This window comes from Misgurnus anguillicaudatus, chromosome 21 (assembly GCF_027580225.2).
Source record: "Misgurnus anguillicaudatus chromosome 21, ASM2758022v2, whole genome shotgun sequence".
In the NCBI taxonomy this organism is placed as follows: Eukaryota; Metazoa; Chordata; class Actinopteri; order Cypriniformes; family Cobitidae; genus Misgurnus; species Misgurnus anguillicaudatus.
The window spans coordinates 4,375,051-4,394,343 of record NC_073357.2 but is presented as its reverse complement, the minus strand read 5'-3'; the positions used below and the strand labels follow the sequence as shown (position 1 = coordinate 4,394,343).

The window sequence follows — 19,293 nt, the reverse complement described above, 5'->3', positions numbered from 1 at the left end:
GACAAGAGTCTGCATTAATCTGCCTTCATGCGTTTATTACATAAGATGGTTTCAGATGAGTTTAGTTCAATTCAGATTTTTACATGTTTATTGATATTTTAATCGCAGTAGTATTTTGTTATTTGATTTGTTCATATTTGCCTGTTCAGCATAAAGCTCCGTGTTTTATTGCCTCCGCTGTCACTGTGAGAAAAAAATAATTAATTCATCTGCTTCGTGTGATGGTAAAGTGATGCACGGTCTCCGTTTATCTGTTCTCTAAACAAATGAATAAACACATTTGACTTGTATGCTCGTCTTGTAAGTTTATGATTAGAAATGGACATGTGAACGAAAATGAAAATAATTAAAACATGAAATGACGGATTATAAATGACTGCGAAGGACTCTTTACAACGCTGTTTTTCAAAAAAAATGACGGAGATTGAAAATGTCTATCGCAACCTCTCTCTCTCTCTCTCTCTCTCTCTCTCTCTCTCTCTCTCTCGTTGCTCTGTGTGTGTGTGTGTGTGTGTGTGTGTGTGTGTGTGTGTGTGTGTGTGTGTGTGTGTGTGTGTGTGTGTGTGTGTGTGTGCGTGCGTGCGTGCGTGCGTGTGAATGATTACCTTGATATTAGTTAATTACAGATTCATAGTCCATTTATTTCGTGCGTTTGATTTCAACTGTAACATTTTCAGCATTAAATGCTAATGATACTCATCACCTGATAAATGGCTATTAAGAGTACTGCATTACTACAGTAAAAGTTTGATTTTTAGTGTGTTTGCGCCCCCAAAAATTTTTTTAGCACCAGCCGCCACTGGTCAGATGAGCACAGAGATATTGAAAAAGATTTGTACACTGTAGAAGAGATTAACTCTTTTCTTGTCACGACTAAAGGAAAAACAGGGGTGGGTTAAGTGATTATTTCCCTGATATTGAAAAGTTTGTTCTTTCTGTGATGCGTGTAAGAAAAAGCAGTAGCTATGATGAGTTGTCACAACAAAAGAGGTTTCGTCTAAAAAAGCATTTAACTACTATTAGACAGAATAAGAAAATAGGAAGGGAAAGACTACCGAGGGGAAAAACTAAAGCTTTATAATGACTCTCTCTTGCTTTCTTCTGTTTTTTCTTTCTCCCTCTCTACCTTATGGCTTTTTTACGGGTGGGCTCCCTTAATATTAATGGTATGAGGGATGGGAGGAAGAATGGGTTATTGTTAGAAATGATTCATTTGAAAGATCTAGGTGTTATTTTTTTGCAAGAGACCCATAGTACTGAAAGTAATGAAAGTGAATGGGGCTTATGGTGGAAAGGAGAACATGTTTTGAGTCATGGAACAAATCTAAGTGCTGGTGTAGCCATTCTTTTTTCCTCTACTATTAAAGCTAAAGTTTTAACAGTTAATGAAGTTGTCACAGGAAGACTTTTATTTGTGAAAGCTGAAATTAATAATTTCATTTTTTTATTTGTGAATGTTTATGCACCTAATGTTGGAGCAGAAAGAGTTACTTTTTTAAAAAAGTTAGAAAATCTAATTCAAGAACAAATGGATGATGTTTTTATTGTTGTGGGAGGAGATTTCAACTGTAGGGGGTCTCACGGGTTGGTTGTCACACTGCTTATTCCAGACATACTACATGGCACTGTGGTACAATTTTGATATCAATTTGTTAGCCTTTAATAGCTTACTCATTTGCACTGGAAATTTTGCTGAGCAGACAGAAAACATTGAGGTTAGGAGACAATTTTTTATTTTTATGGGTCAGAGTAAATTTTCATGTTGGTGTTGTTTTTGTGTTGAGATCTTGTAGGATATTAGTCATTCAAAAACAAAACACTGAAAGCTGAAAGTAGTAGCTTTATTTTGAGTCATCTTTTAGCTATCAAGTTAAAGCCGTGTGGCAGCTAGCTTATCATGTTTGTCAAGTAGTCAGTTGGGGATGGTTGTCACATAGCTTGTGGGGTTGGTTGTCACATAAGAATATTGGACATGTAGACCTTTTAAGACTGTTTGTCTGTTTGTTTGTTCTTGTTTGCTGTTAAAATAAAATAAAGCATTAAATAAAGAGGTTTTAACAAAAAAAAAATTCATTTTATTTCTCAACACAGTAGACAATAGGCTTTATGCCCAGCTGCACTACTTCCTGAACTTCGGCCAGCTTCTTGTTTCCTGTCTGCCATTGTTGGACGAACTGATTAATCCAGGTGTGCCTGACCTCAGTAGTCACAACAACAATAACCAGACACACCTGGATTGGTCAGTTTGTCCGGTGATGGCGGACGGGAAGCAAGGAGCTGGCTGGAGTTCATAGTGCAGCTGGGCATGAAGCCTATTCAAGTAACTGATCACCCACTTTAATTCCATTGTTTAAACATAAGGGGCATTAATAACAACTATCATAGTGGTGAATTCATATTAAAACTTATTTGCCGTTAAAAAACTAAAAAGTTACACATTATCTTTTCAGATCCCAATTTATCACTGAAATCCTATTGAATCACTATAGGGACAACCAACCCCATACCCTGTGACAACCAACCCCGTGATGGGGTTGGTTGTCACATTGTGTCAGAGTGTCTTTGATGGTTAATTACTTCCTGTTACAATACATTCGAAAAGTAGAAAGTATACACATTTAAAGCCAAGACTCCAAAGTTTCATTTCATGTAGGAATTACTGCTGAAAGATTTTTTGAAGATGAGCAATTCATGCATGAGTAAAAATTGTGACAACCAACCCCGGTCTCCCCTACTCTTGATTTTACTTTGGATAGAAATGGGGAGGAACCTCATGCTTTGTCTGCCACTTGTTTAGCAGGAGTTGTTAAAAAATTTAATTTTATTGATGTGTGGAGAGAACATAATCCCTCAATAAAGCAACATACATGGGTGAAAATTTACAATGAAAGAATTTCTGCTGCACGTTTAGACCGTTTGTATATATCTAACAACCTAAGAAATAGGGTTGTTAATACAAGTATTATTCCTACTTCTTTTTCTGATCATAAGTTTGTTGTGTTTGGTATTACTTTGGCTAAAAGTACATATAAGAGTTGCTATTGGCATTTTAATACTAAACTTTTAGGAGATAAACATTTTTGTGATGCTTTTAAATTGTTTTGGGAGACTTGGAAAAAAGAAAAAAGTTTTTTGAAAACATTATACAGTGGTGGGAAGTTGGGAAAGTTCATATAAGAGGTTTTTGTCAAAAATATACGTCCCATTCTTCTTTATGTTTGAAAAAGACATTAGAATGGCTAGAAAAAGAGATTGTTGATATTGAGAAGAATATGATATCCAGTGATGATGCCAATTTAAAGGAACTGTGGACTGAGAAAAAAAATAAATTAAGCTCAATTTTAAATGAAAGAGTTAAAGGGGCAATTATAAGAAGTCGTTTTTTAACTGTTCAAGACATGGATACTCCAACTACTTACTTTTTTAATTTGGGGCGTAAAGCGGGTCAACAGAAACAGATGCATTCTCTGAAGGACATTATATGGACAAGCTACTTCAGATCCAACAGAGATGCGCAGACTTGCTGTAGATTTTTATTCTGCTTTGTATGCCTCTGAAAACTCAGATGAAAATTGTAGAGACTTGCTGTTAAAGGATCTCCCTGTTTTACCTGAAGAACATAAACAATTTTTAGAGTCTGAGATTACTTTTGCGGAAGTTACTTCAGCAGTAATGAGTCTCTTTGTAGGTCGTGCTCCAGGATTGGATGGACTGCCCACTGAATTTTATAAGAGTTTTTGGTCTATTATAGGAGATGATTATTTTAAAATACTTAAAGAATGTTTTAGTGAAGGAACTCTCTCTACAAGTTGTCAGCGTGCAGTTTTATCTTTGCTCCCTAAGAAGGGTGATTTAACTTTATTAAAGAATTGGAGACCGGTTGCGGTTTTATGTACAGAATATAAAATCTTTTCAAAGTGTCTGGCCAAAAGATTAAATAATGTATTAAAAGAAATTATACATGAAGACCAGTCATACTGTATAAAAAAATCGCTTAATTACAGATAATCTTCATTTAGTGCGGGATGTTTTTGATTTTGCCTATTGTAATAATGTTAATATGGGTTTGTTATCTTTAGACCAGGAAAAGGCTTTTGATAGGGTTGATCATGTTTTTCTTTTTGACACGTTGAAAGCTTTTGGTTTTGGGGATATTTTTATCTCCAAGGTTAAACTTCTGTATACTGAGGCAACTTGCATGATAAAAATGGCTGGTGGGTTAAGTTTACCCATAAAAATTAAAAGAGGCATTAGACAGGGTTGTCCTTTGTCAGGTCAGCTATACAGTATAGTGATAGAGCCTTTGCTGTGTAGATTAAGGAATAAGCTAATGGGTCTACAGATTAGCAATATAGATTCTCACATTAAACTTTCTGCCTATTCTGATGACATTACAGTAATAATAAAAGACCAAAATGATATTAAATCACTAAAGGAGGCTTTAGAATGTTACGGAAAAGCCTCCTTAGCCATAGTAAATTGGAGTAAAAGTGATGCACTGTGGTGTGGTAGAGTTTTTAGAGATTTGACACTCCCAGGTGGCTTACAGTGGGGTAGATGTGGTTTTAAATATTTAGGGGTGTATATAGGTACAGAAGAGTACAGAAAGAATAACTGGGAGGGCCTTGTGGAAAAGGTGTGTGCTCGGTTGTCTTGCTGGCGTTGGTTGCTACCCCAACTATCCTACAGGGGGAGAGTCCTGATTTGTAATAATCTGATTGCATCTTCTTTGTGGCATAAGATGACCATACTTGAGCCTCCTGAAGATCTGGTTAAAGCAATCCAACAAAGACTAGTGGAGTTCTTTTGGTCAGGACAACACTGGTTGAAGGCGGCTGTACTGTATCTCCCCGTGCAGGAAGGAGGCCAGGGGCTGATTGATGTTAAATCAAGAATAAAAGCCTTTAGACTTCAGACTGTACAGAGACTGCTGTATGGAGAAGATGTGAGCTGGGCTGGAGTAGCCTGTGCTCTCCTGAGAAAAGCAGGAAATATGGAATTAGTTCGTCACCTGTTCCTTATGGATATTAATAAACTGAACTTGTCTGGACTGAGCTCTTTTTACAGATCCATTTTCAGTTCATGGGCATCTTTTAAGTTTTCACGGAGCATAGACTGTTTACAGAGGTTATAGTTAAAAGAAGAACCTCTATTTTTTAATTCTGCACTGGATTTGGACCTTTTAAAATTAGATGTTATCAGAAAGTCCATGTGGGCAGCAAAAATAACAAAAGTTGGACATTTAATAGAAAACAGAAAATGGATTACTGCTGAGAATCTGGCTATGAAACTGGGTATGAAATCGGTCAGAGTGGCACAAAATTTGTTGAATCGAATAGTGGAGCTTCTACCTCATGATCACGGAATGGTGCTAGAAACTTCTGATGAAGAAAACTGTGTTTTCCCAGAGCTGATTTTTTCAGCAGAGACTGTAACATGGCAAGAAAAAGAAGGTAGCCTTCTATCTTTTAAGACACCCCAGCTAGAACTTTTAAGTGATGCTGGAAAGAAAAATATCTATGTACTGTGTGTTAAAGTGGGGCACCTTAATGCATTGGAGACTGTTAAGGAGTCCAAATGGCAGGAGATGTTTGGGCCAGGTGCTTCCCCTAAAGGGAGTTGGAGGTCCCTGTACAAACCACCCATTGAAAAAAGGTCTGGAGACCTTCAGTGGAGAATTGTACATGGTATTATAGCTACAAACAGATACAGAGCACACATTGATCCACAGGTAGGGGTGGGTTGTCCTTTCTGTGGTGAAGATGAAACAGTTTTTCATCTGTTTTTAAAGTGTGCAAGGCTTCAACCAATGTTTGAAGTTTTAGAAGAGTGGTGTCAGTCTCTTGGGGAAGTTTTTACTCCTGTGTTTTACATATATGGTCCAAAATACAATAGAAGTAGGAGGGAAGCACACTGAAAAAAATGGACTTAGTGGGTCTTTGAATTTAAATAAAATAAACATGTATATGCAACACAAAATATTTATATTCCTTGTGTAAACATAATTTAATTGATTAGGATTAAAATGTTTTGTTTGAATGTAAAATGAACACATTATTCTCACATTGATTCAAATTGATTGAATTGAATACTTAAAGCAATAAAATTGGGTTTGCACAAAAAACGGCACCTCCTGAGCAGCAGGGGCAGTATAGCTCAATGAGAAGGACATCGATTGCCATAAAAGAAGAATAAAGATCGTTTGTTTTGGGCGCCAAAAAGAAGACTCAGCAGCAGTCAGTCAGAAGAACTCTCTCAGACGGACACCACGTTATTAAAGTAAGTTCTATTATTTATTTTTGTTCGCTTCATACGTGATATATCTTCACTAGATAGACTATTTTTGTTTACAATATGTAGCCATTGCAATGACTTGTAGTAAATATTAGTTTGGAGGAGGTTGGTGGAGTAAGTTAACAGTCAGTCAAGCTCATAAAGAAAAACACAGCGTTTTAAAAATGTCAGCTGTTTAACGTTATTTCACGTTTGGTAGTTTTATCCGAGTTGAAAACTGTCAGCTTTGAGTTGACTTTTGAGGCACTTTTTACTCAGCTGTTCTATGGAAACGTATCAGGACAAATAAAACGCTAACCAAAAGTTATTCTGTCCAGAGTAACGTTATCCATGTAAGTAATTTACCAGAAGATATCAATTGACTACATTAATAATGACATTGCGTATGAAACAAACGGTCTGCTTAATCAGTTGAACAGACCCGCGTCAGTAATTCGTGACTTCGCTACGCCACGAGCAACACTTGATTCTATTAGAAAAAGCTTTTTTTCAATGTCTCGCGTGACGTCTGGTTATATTAACTGAAAAAAAAAAATCGCTTTGAAGTGACCACACCTTAAAGCTGACGTTTTCAGAAGAGAACCGTGTTTTAAGATCTCATTTTGTCCAACATTGCGTCCTATGACAGATATAATACTTATTTCATTATTGTTCTGTGTATGTGTGACCTTCATCATTTGAGGTTATGTGTTGATTTCACCTCTGAATATTTCCTCTTATAGGTCCATCATCCTTTCATGCGCTACACACTCAAAAGCATTGGTAAGTCATTTCTTTCATTTTTGTACTGCTGTTAGGAGCTATATCTTATTTTTGTAACTAATATACAATTATTATTCTTTTACTTGCATTACTCAAATATACAATGGTTGGTTAATTTGTTTATTTCAGATAAATGCTGAATTTAAAAGAATCACTACTGTCTTATGTTCCTGTGTCACCTGGACCTCCAATCCAAAAACCTGATGAAACTCTTCTATCAGAAAGGATGACAGCTAGCAAAAAGACTTCAAACAATTAATGATCAAATGACAGAAGTAAGTAATATAGATTCATAGACATAAAAATGTGTAAACATTGTTGGAAGTACAGAACGTTTAGTATGTTTTAGTTACAACATCTTTTGGCACACGGGTCATTAAAACACCTGGGAAGATTTAAAGGGGTAGTTCACCCAAAAATAAAAATTCTCATCACTTACTCCCTATCATGTTGTTACAAACCTTTATAAATGTCTTTGTTCTGATGAACACTAAGGAAGATATTTTGAGGAATGTTTGTAACCAAACCAATCATAAGCCCCATTCACTTCCATAGTGGGGAAAAATAATACTATTGAAGTGAACAGTTTGGTTGCAAACATTTCTCAAAATAAATATCTTCCTTCATGTTCATCAGAACAAAGACATTTATACAGGTCTGTAACAACATGAGAGTGAGAAAATGAGAGAATTCACTTTTGATCTGATTGTCAGGTATGGTAGCACACACTCGAAACGTGGCCTCTTTATTTAACTCATTCCAGTGTAGTAAACACTAGGGATGCTCTGATCAGGATTTTTGCAGCCGATACGATCACCGATTTGTAATCTTCGTGATCGGCCGATACCGATTCTGATTTTTTTAAAGCTGATATGCAAGCTCTTTGATGACTGTAACTGTTACATTTTCTTCTAGATAAAATAATACCACGGATGTTGCCTTTGTTATATTACTTGCAGTAATTAGGTATATTATTGTTTTAATAGTGACTCAAATAAATAAGCACAACAAATATTGATTCTGCATAGAGAAATTTAATATGGCTTTAAAAAGGCTTATGTCTCCTAAAAGTACTGAAAATAAAACACTTCACAGTCTTTACTGTATTAATTAAATATACACGCATTCATATGAAGTATAAAAGTTCTTTAGTCAAGAGCAGAGAGTGATTTTATTGAGAGATGAATTAGGTTACTGCAGCTTTAAGACGTGAGAGAGAGATCGCTCTCTTCACGTGCACTGATGACAGGCTGCTGTGTGTGGGTGGCGGCTGAACGCAGACAAGCAGCTGTGAGGAAAATAAAAGTTTAAACGCTCAAAACTTTAAAACGCATGCAAATAAGAAACGTTTGGCATGAGGATGCAATTGTCCGTGATAGATATGTGTTGTATACGCTGTTTGATGGGGATGTGAAGACGCCTCGCGCTGTTGACCGGAGCACGTCCTCATAGAAAATACGCATATCTCTTTAAAGGCAAAGAGAGACATACAAATCTGCACGCCGCACATGAGCAAAGGGTTGTAAAAATGCTCGTGCTACGTAAAAAATGTCTTTAATTGCAGCCACATTCAGGATCCTTTTGATGACAAAAGTAAACAGAAAGATCGGTTTATGAGATCGGCAGATTTAGCGAGCACCGATCGAGTCATTTAATGCCATTATCGGCCGATCGATCGGAGCATCCCTAGTGAACACACACACACACACACACCCAGAGCAGTGGACAGTGCACCTGCCTTGCTTTGTAACCCATGTATTTGTAACCAATTGTAACATGCTGTGGCAATGCACATGGGTCTGTATACTTACATTTATATTTGTTTGCATTGTACTAATTTCCAATGACACTTTTATTGTAACAGTAACCTTTTTTCTGTTTCTTTAACTACATTTGTTTGTTTTGTACAGGGCATGGATGAAGTCAGCATCAGTGAGGTCATTTGAAGACACCAATGTTGGGATTTGTGCTCTCAAACAACATGCTTCTTGTGATGAAGAAGATGATCTTTGTATAGTCCTGGAAGCCATGAAGGTGTTGCAACATCGTGTTTGAGCTGATGTATGCCTTAAACCTGAGCTATCCTGATCTCCGCTTTATTTTTGAGGAAATCCAAACTGCATTGAGAGTAACTTTAACGAACAGTTTCTTTCAGTGAAAGGATCAGAAAGACTGTGCTGCTCATTTTTGAATTTTTTATCTGTTTTAAGTGTTTTCTCTTATTAATACATTAACAGTTTGCTGCTCAGAGTTGATTTTGGAAATGGTTGTTGTATTTTGTTTTTGTTGAATCTTTGATTTAACAGTTTATAAATGCTGTAGCTCTGACTTTCTGAAGGAGTGATATTTTCCAGTTTGTAAATCCATTTTATAAATAATAGTACTTACTGTTTTGCATGTCTCTTTGGAATGCAGTGTTTGTGCTTTAGCACTTCTAAATCTACTGTGATAGTAACTATTTTAAACATTTGGGTAAGTTTCACAGATGGGGCTTTTCCTAGTCCCAGACTTTTGCAATGCCATATATCAGTGCCATTGTTTTGTCTAAAGATGTACTCCAGTGTTGTTTTTGTAAGGTAGGTTTGTTTGTAAACTTTATTTTTGTAAAAATATCCTAACATAACTAGGGCCTAGTCATGGATTAATCTACAACCTGTTTGGGAAATTGCCCCTTTATGTATGTACTGCATGTGCTGATTGTTGTAATAGTTATTGATTGTTATTGAATTAATGTGTAGTGATTTAAATGAATTGATGATCTGAAAGCAGTGGTTTGCCTCAATATCACTAAACATTTGTACAAAACTATTTGCTTTTTATGCCAATGCAAATGTATTTTGTATTTTTAAAAAAAATAAATAACATTTGGATAATTATGGGTGATTATTCTGGTGCCAGAGACATAATGAAATTACTTTAGAGTTACATAATCCCATAATATAAGCATTAAAAAAGCATGTTGGAATTACAGATGAAAATCTAGTCCCCTTACATAATAAAATTACTTAAACATTACAAAATAAATGTGTTATAGTAAAGAGAAATAGCACTTTGAGTCAACATATTTATATTAGACTACTTAAAGTAATTAAAATGTTTTGGTCTGATACATAAAAATTAATTTGAGAAAATTATTTTGGTTTTAAACAATCGGATCATGTGGGACCGATGTACACATTAAAATTACGTAAATTGAAAGGATTTTTTTTTCAGTGCACATGTTTTGATCAATTTTATTCTTGGGCAAGCAAAAATGGCTGTATGGCTCTCACGGAAAAAACAAATGAATGGTCTTGGGTCAACTGATGTTGTGTCAATTTTAAAGGGATTATTAAAATCTCGTATTAAAATTGAGTTTGTATATTACAAATTGGTCAATGATATTGAAATGTTTAAATGCAAATGGGGAGTAAATCAATGTGTTTGTGAAGTTGATTATGATGGCTCCTTGCAAGTATATGTGTAGCTGATTGTATGTTTTTGGAAAAAAATTTTGTATTTTAATTTTTTTTTCTCCTCCTAATGTTTTTTAATCATTTGTAAATAAATAGACCTTTAAAGTCAAAGTCTCTCTCTCTCTCTCTCTCTCTCTCTGCAATGTTTAATGACCTGCGCATTCCTGAGGACGTTCTTAAGTTATTTTTGACTTGACGCGAAGCTGCTAGACCTCGAAGGATAATGCGCATGTATTAAAAACGCGTTGTGCAAATTAGCGCTAAAAACCCGGTCGGCAATTCAAGAGCTTGAATGAAACAATCGTTTCGCGTCAATGGCCAGGAGTTTCTTTCATAAGAATTGAATTGAGGGTCTGCATTAGCGCGCGCCTGTCTCGTCCCTCTCCATGGTTCTTTTTGCGCGTTCCCCCGCCCATCAACCAATCATCCGTGGCGCTTCTTTATCACTTTGCTTTTTTGTTTTATTTTTACTCAGTAACGGATATGATTTAAAATGTAGCGAAGTAGCCTACAATACTTTAAACAAAACATACTTAAGTAAAAGTAAAAGTACAGATTTTAAAAACTACTCAAAAAAGTAAAAGAACACACAAAAAAAACCCAATTACAGCAACATGAGTAAATGTAATTGGTTACTTTCAGCTCTGCCTCACCTCTGCATGAATGCATACAAATGTTTTCTTGTTCGTTTATCTGCTTCTGTTCTCATAAAATGAAATATGTTCATGTTTATATGTCCAAATAGACCAGTTTTAAAACACATGAGGATAAACTGATAAGTGGTGGGAAATGTTTGTTTGTAGGTATTAAGCTGATAACGCGTCGGCTCCGTACACTTCTCAACCACCCGACTGTGTGGCGCTGAGGCGCTGGCAGTGGACCAAACCACTGTGAGGCAAGGGAGGGGGGAATCCAAATGTTTACAGCGTTTTTTGTTGTTTCTCCGTTTGCATTTGTATTGTTTTACTTCTTACACAACTATTTTAAGTATTATAAATCATTAAATTATTTTCAATACACATATTTTAATGATATTTTAGGGGGGACAACCCTCAGATGGGGGGGTCCTGTCCCCCCCGACCACCCCGGGATTTCCGCCTATGATTTAAGCTAAACAATAGCGCAGTTGGCAACTTTTCACCTATAAAACAGAAACTTGCTGATTTTTACTAGATAAAACCAACACAACAGTACATATGCATAGATTATTTTACCTGATATGAATTGTGCATTGCAAACACAAACATTATTTATGATCGTCTTCGTCTAGTCTGTACGCCGTATTGCATTCAACCACAATTGTCTTCTTGATTTCTGTGAAGAAATGTCTGGGATCCGGTAAAACCAGTTTTGAACCAAAAGTGCTGTTTCTTCTAATCTGGCAGCCAAAAACACAACAAGATGACATTTTAAAGTCAAAAACTTAAACTTTTAGCGTGCCGGCTATGAGTTCCTACTTATTTTTTGCCTCCAGCAAGAGCGGTGACGTCACAGTGACGTGGGCGATTAAGGGGTCTATATTAATTTGTCATAAAAGTTAATAGTTAACTTAAATAAAAGAACCACAATTGCACCTAACAAATTTACCAAACTAAATGACTTTGTCATTTTTAATTCTTTATTCTGATTCTGCATATAACAAAAGAATGTGTTATTAATTATTATTACAGATGTGTAAAGATAATTACTATTATTTATTAATATTAATATTATTCATAATTCTATAAAGCTTTAGTTTAATTTGGTATTTTATATTCTGAATGTAAATTCATTTGTTGTAATGAACAGGTGAGATGATCAGAGGAGCTGAATTTTTACCGCCATCATGAAGAGATGGGCTGAAGAAAGGAAAGAGTTTCTCAGTGAAAGTTTGATCAGTGAAAGAGTAGATATGAGACCTGGACTCTACATCATAAAAACAAACCAAACCCTCCTCATAATCCACAAACACCCCGACCTTCTGTGGTTTCACTTTCAGACACAGAGAGACAGAGGGACCAGCACAGGCTTTATATTCATTCTCATTCCTCAGACACACAGTCCAGAATCCATTCTGAGGAGTCAGTGTGATCTTTCCCTTTCTGTTAATAGATTCTCTGGCCACTCCTAAATCCCATTCAGTTTTGTCCTTCACCTGAACCTCAAAATAAAATCTCCCTGAGGTGAATCCCTCTTTTCCCAGGACATTGGGACACCTATCAAATCTCTCTGGATTATCTGGGAGTTTATGTTTAATGTCTCCATGTTTCACTTGTTTTCTATCTTCAGACAGGATGAGATTTGGATGAGCTGTATCAGGATCCAGAGTCACATCCACTGAGAGAGAGATAAGAGAATATGAATGACAATATAAAGATGTTGATGTGTTTATAATAGTAGAGATGAGTTTGCGTATGTAAAGTATTATTGTTAGTGAATGTGAGAGAAGAGGGTAGATCACACATTGTACCTGCATACTGCTGCATCTTCATCAACACTGTCAAGACAAATCACAATAAAACATCAGTAAGAGTTTAGAGAAGAAACTTAAAAACATTGACAGATAACAAGAATCAGTAACTTTATCTCTATAGCAGATAATATTTAGGTTTTTCCTTCAACTATCATCACTTTTATATAGACCACTTCAAAAGATATAAACAACACTGGTCCAGAAGCACTTCTTGTTTCAGTTTTTTAACACTAGATAAATGTTGGGATAAAATACAACCAACAGAACATATAGAACCAGGGCCGGAGTGGGACTCATTTTCAGCCCTGGAGTTTCATGCCTTAGACCGGCCCACTTTAGTTCACGACTGACTATTAAAATAATATCTTTAAACCCTCAGTAGAATAAGTCTGCAGTAGTGCACTGTTCTCTGCAGCCTTGCAATTCACTGTATTTTTCAAATATATAATTTCATATTCCGTGCAAATGCAGTAAACAATTATAATTTTTGCCATAATCATGCAGCCCTACCATAAGACCATAATATTACTAAAGTAAACTTATTCAAAAACTAAAGGAAACAAATGTGTTTGTATTTTCCTCTATATTTCTATTTCTAAAAAATGGTGAGTCTTGAGATTAACTGTTGGGTTGATAACGTTTGGAAACCCCTGATATACAATACACAAGATTTATCAAGTATGCATTGGAAACAAATGGAAATAATCTGTATCTTTTTTTAGTACTTAGATCATGTCTATTGCTAAATAACGTAGGCCTACATATATTTAAAAAAAAAAAAACATCATGGATATACTTTTGAAACTAATGAGTTTTGCATCAAATAGATTTTTGTTCCTCTTGCAATAAACGATGAATAATGACTATTCATAGAGAATTCATCTATGACTTGGATAAAAAAATACGTTTAGAGGCCAGCCCGTTTGTATTAAGATGCGCTCAAGTTTATTTAAAATATAATAGACGCGCGGCCGGCAAGCGCACTCAAAAGACGCGCTCAAGTTTATTTAAAATATAGACGCGCGGCCGGCAAGCGCACTCAAAAGACGCGCTTGAGTTTATTTAAAATATAATAGACGCGCGGCCGGTGTTGTGTCGAAGTCTGTTCCCCCTATGTTCCCCCTATTTTTCCCTTCAGTGTAGTGTTTTTATGGCGTTTTTATCACGTTATAGGTTTTGTTATTTATATATTTTAAGTTTTAATGGCTACTGAGATGTATATGTGTGCATTTCTGTAATGTATCTGTATTGTTCTTAATGGTAAGTCAATTATTTTTACAGTATGAATCATATTAAATGTATAATATTTATTTAATTATCTATGCAAACATTACATTTTTAAAACGACCAGTAAAGGAAAAAAAAAGAAAAAGACAGGCTATATTTTAAAAGAAATACCCTAATAGAAAACTGTCAAATGTATGAAATATTTAATAAATTGTATTATAAAATACATGATATTATGCCTTTTTAGTATAACCAATTCAAATCTTTAATCTTTCTAAATGTAACGTGATGAAAACGTTATAAAAGCACTACACCAAAGGGAAACATAGGGGGAACTGAGTTCGACACAACACCGGCAAGCGCACTCAAAAGACGCGCTCAAGTTTATTTTAAATATAGACGCGCGGCCGGCAAGCGCACTCAATATAGACACGTCTGAAACAAAACTCGTGTTCAAGTAAGCGCTTTGAAAACCAGAAGACAGCAGCACGTCCTGCGTTTCCCATGCGTTTTAGTTTAGATGTCAATGAACCCTAATGCAAGAATTCTTCCAATAAGGGGTCGGGACTCGGGACACAATCAACTTGTGCATAAAGCGGCAGGGACATCTCTCACCCGCAAATACGCGTCATCCCGGTGGCATGACAACACCGGCCCTCGTGGCCAAAAAAAACAGACCGGCCCACCGGGAATCCTCCCGGTTCTCCCTATGGCCAATCCGGGCCTGTATAGAACTGAATCAAAAAGTTAAACAAACATCTTAAAGATATTGATATATGTGAAATAAAAAAAGAAAATACTGTCACAAACTGTAACAGGAAGTGTTTCTGGACCAGTGTTGTTTATATCTTTTGAAATGGTCTATATGGACTTAAAACACTTTTTGTCTAATTTGTTTACTCTGTATATACATTTTTTAAATACTCTTTTTTCCATTTTTCTGAAAAATTTCTACAAAGCATAATGTTGAGTATTAATTGAAAGAAAAAGTTTCTTGACTTTTATTCATAAATCATTTTACCAACAATGTCCCTCTTTGCATAAAAGAACTATTTTCTTAAAATAGACTTTTAAATGCTTAAAGTAAAAAAAATAATAAACTTTCATATTTTAGAATTGAAGCTGGTGTCTAAGAAAAAAGCAAAACAATAAAACCCTTCAATAAAAACACCAGAGAAAACAAAGTTAATGTTATTGAAGAAACATCCATGTGTTTGATGGCAGACACTTAACAACACAAATAATCATTTGTAACTAATATTGACCTACCAGTTTGTGTGAGTTTCTCATTGAGAGTCTCCTGTAGTTGAGTCAGAGCTCTCCTCAGAGTCTCCACACTCACATGAGTCTTCATACTGATCTCAGACCAGTTCTTCATGTCTGGAGCTCTGCACAGTGATGATGAGTCAATCTACAGCAGGAGAGAGAGAGAGAAATACATATCAGTATAAGAGAGAGAGAGAGAGAGAGAGACATTGACCTGTATAAGATGAAGATGATCTTCACTGTGTTTGATCTTCTCCAGTTCACTGTCTCTCCACTTCAGTTCAGTGATCTCCTGCTCCAGATCTTTAATGAGATCTTCATCCTGTTTCTCTTCTGCTTTCTGTTCCTCCTCCATCATCTCCAGCAGCTCAGTCTGACATCTCTCAATGGATCTGATAAGATCACTAAAGACCTCAACACTCGCTGCTTTCTCCTGCTCTCTGCTTCTCTGAGAAATCAGTTTTTCATTACAATTCATCACCTTTATTTATAAGACAAATCAAAACATTATATTCCATCAAATATTTTCATACTCACTTTTCTGAGTTCTGCTGAGTGTTTGATGTCTTGAATCTTCTTGATTCTCTTCTGGATCATCTGCTGAATGTCTGTCTGTGTCTTCATCAGTTGAGTCTATAGACAGACACATTTGATCATCTTCTGACAAAATATCATGTTGTTTGAATATGTGTAACAGATGAATAAAGCATGTATTCATGTTGTTATGTACTCGTACCTTCTTCTCTTTACTCTCCTCCTCTAGAGGAACAGTGTTGTGATTCTTGTGATCTCCATCAGTACAAAACACACAAACACATGTCTGATCATCTCTACAGAAGAGCTCCAGAGGTCTCTCATGTTTCTCACATATATAGTCCTTTATATTCTCCACAGGATCCATCAGTTTGTGTTTCTTTAAGTTCAGGACTCTCTGGTGAGGCTCCAGGTGAGTTTCACAGTAAGATGTCTGACACATCAGGCAGGACTTCAGGGCTTTCAGTTTTCTTTCATCACAGATGTCACAGAGGACTTCAGATCTTCTCAGACTGAACTTTTCTTTAAAGATCAGCGTGATCTCTTTAAGTGTTGTGTTGATCTTGAGTTCTGGTCTTTTACTGAATGTTTCTTTACAGTATGGACAGCTGTAGATCTGACTGTTGTCCCAGCACTGTTTCAGACAGATCCTGCAGAAGTTGTGTCCACATGGAGTGCTGACTGGATCATTGAACACATCCAGACACACACAACACTGAAGCTCTTCAGACAGAGAAACACTGGAGGATGACAGATCTGAAAAACACAGAGAGAAATTATATTTTTCTTTTACTGACAGGTTGTACATTACTGAGTAAAAACATTTAATTACACATACATATGCATTTTACTTATTAAAATTAATATTTATAAAAATTTGTATTGTTGACTTACTTGGATGTTCCTCCGTACTCTTTCTTCTGGTCCGTCTTGGTGATGTTGGTGAAGATTCTGCCATTGGTCGGTTTTTTTAAACTTTTGAGGAAACAATCACATCACAAATCACATCTGACACACACTTTATCATCTGTGTTAACTGTGTTTAGTTTAATGACCTGTAACATTTTTCCCTTTCATTAAAAAACAAATTAAAAACACAAGAAATTTTAACCGCAATTTTTAAAAACAAATTTAAATGTCTACCTGTCTGATGTCTTGTTATAAAATCATCATTCTTATTGTTTAATGTGATTTTCATCTGCTGTTTTTCATTCTGTCTAAAGTGCACAAATTGTACTTCCTGTTTCTAAAGTGTTAAGTCTTTAAATAAAAACACTAAACTTTGACTTATAATAGCTATAATAAATAACAAAGTCTACATTTATTAACAGTCTCTTAACATTTTGGTGTATAGATCAACTAGTTTAACTCATGCATTAACCAGATTTGTCTATATGTGTTCTAGTTAGACATAAACCCTACTGAACCAGAACACTAACATTAGAAACTTTATTCCATATTTCCATCATGTTACCTGTGAAAGAGTATCAGATGTGTTCATGAACGGCTATAAAAGTCTCAAATATCTTCTTTCTTGAAGAGATTAAGAGTTTTAAAGCTTGCAGATTGTAGATCGTCAGTTTAGTTTCATTTTCACTCAAAGCTGTCACTCACTGATGATGTAATAGCTCCTCCCACATTTCCTCTTACATATGGGCATGACGTAAATGTGGATTTGCATGAGATGTGTTTTGTGTGTAAAGTTTATATACAGATTCAATTTAGATTATCTGAAATGTTAATATATTTGTATTAGAAGATTTATAAAATCATTCCTCGATCAGGATCAAGAGGCATCAGATTTATATGTTCAAACACTACAGTGATCAGATTTAAAATAACATCATGACTTGAAATAAGATGAATATTACATTAAAACATAGACACTGAGCAGTAAAATATTTTCTCATTGTTGAAACATTTTATTAAAAACAGAATTAAATTCTATGTGAAAGATTTGTAAAATGCATTTTTTTTAGAGACAGTGGCCCTCATTTATCAAAAATGCGTACACCAAATTTCCAGCGTACACCTGGCGTACACCCAAAACCACGGTGACTTTGAGATTTATCAATATGGACGTTGGCGTACGGCACGCTCAAATCCTACGCCAACCCAGGAGGTGGTGTACGCACATTTTGAGTTAGTGCAGAAATGCGCAAACACTTCCTAACACCATAAAACGCACAGACAAACTAAAATATATGATATATTATGACCCACTGTAAAAAAATTAATAAAAACATAGTAATTATAAACTTCAGTGTTTATTTTTATGCAACATGGACATCAATGTTTAAATTGTGAGACTTTACCAAAGCATTTGATTCGTAGTCATATGTGGTCCTTCGGTTGAGAGCATGTGCGCTTTAACTGACGTTTCAGAGCGAGCATGTGAACGGAGCTTAGTGGGAGCGGAGTTGAACCCAGAACGCCCTTTGATAATTTGCTAGTTTGAGAATCTGTAAAAACGTCTAGCAATAAGTTATGGAATTCAAGCCTTATACATAAATGTAAAGTAAAAATCCAAGTTAAGATTGAGCAGGAAGAAAACATTGAAAGGGACTGCGGAGAGACTGTAAGAGTTAGCAAATATTAAGCGGCAGATTGCAAGAAAGCACAAGGATGTGCTACGAAAACATGGTAATGCATTAAAAGGTAAGCTAGTTACATACCATTCGATGATAAATAAATAGCTACACATGAATAGGTAAGGTAAAATGTTTGTGTTGAATGTAGCCGTAAATCCGATCATGATGACATGCGGACAAAATTATGGCCACAAATTATCTTTTATGCTACATTATGGACACTTCTTTTTCTTATTTAGTCTAAAGTACGGCCATAAATTTAGAATTTGTTCCCAGTATTCAACAGTTTGTTCCTTGGAATTAATTATTATACTATTTCATAATTACTATTACAATTATTATTACTTCAAATTATGAATTAGCTTATAAAACATGGATGTCGTGGAAACAAATTGTTAATTTGAATTATATCCGGAGCTCCATATCAATCTAAGATACAGCTAACAAACAACTGTATGTAAATACAGAACAAAAGTTACTTCATCATTTTAAAATATTATTTAAAAAAAAACTTAACTGAACCATTAAGCAGACATAGAATCTAGATGTAGGCAACAGTAAATAAAAATAATAATAATAAATAATTATTCTTCTAAATATCAATAAGCAGCATTAATAATAAAAATAATAATAATAATATTACAAATTGTAATGCAATTATTAATGTGTCTTTAATCCCACTCTTTAAACTCCCAAATAAAACAATTTTGTT

At 35.3% G+C, this 19,293-nt stretch overlaps 1 protein-coding gene and 1 long non-coding RNA gene across 2 annotated transcripts; one reads left to right on the top strand and one right to left on the bottom strand.

Moving 5' to 3' along the window:
- The first annotated feature begins 5,916 nt into the window (after positions 1-5,916).
- LOC129436537 (uncharacterized) lies at positions 5,917-9,838 on the top strand. Its single transcript, XR_012360418.1, has 4 exons — positions 5,917-6,279; positions 7,017-7,056; positions 7,186-7,331; positions 8,967-9,838. It is a non-coding gene; the product is annotated as an uncharacterized lncRNA (long non-coding RNA).
- A 2,386-nt stretch (positions 9,839-12,224) lies between these two features.
- Positions 12,225-16,948, bottom strand: LOC129419032 (E3 ubiquitin-protein ligase TRIM39-like). Its single transcript, XM_073859902.1, has 7 exons — positions 16,885-16,948; positions 16,193-16,746; positions 15,994-16,089; positions 15,671-15,904; positions 15,460-15,601; positions 12,961-12,987; positions 12,225-12,827 (listed from the first exon to the last, which is right to left on the bottom strand). The coding sequence occupies exons 1-7, from the start codon at positions 16,946-16,948 to the stop codon at positions 12,280-12,282; spliced, it is 1,665 nt and encodes a 554-aa protein (XP_073716003.1). The 3' UTR covers positions 12,225-12,279.
- Positions 16,949-19,293: the final 2,345 nt, after the last annotated feature.

Coding starts and splice junctions, on each gene's coding strand:
- LOC129419032 (XM_073859902.1), bottom strand. CDS start 16,948: ATGGCAGAATCTTCACCAACATCACCAAGACGGACCAGAAGAAAGAGT. Junction 12,988..15,459: donor TGAGAAACTCACACAAACTG/GTAGGTCAATAT, acceptor TTGTCTTGACAG/TGTTGATGAAGATGCAGCAG. Junction 12,828..12,960: donor GAAGATGCAGCAGTATGCAG/GTACAATGTGTG, acceptor TCTCTCTCTCAG/TGGATGTGACTCTGGATCCT.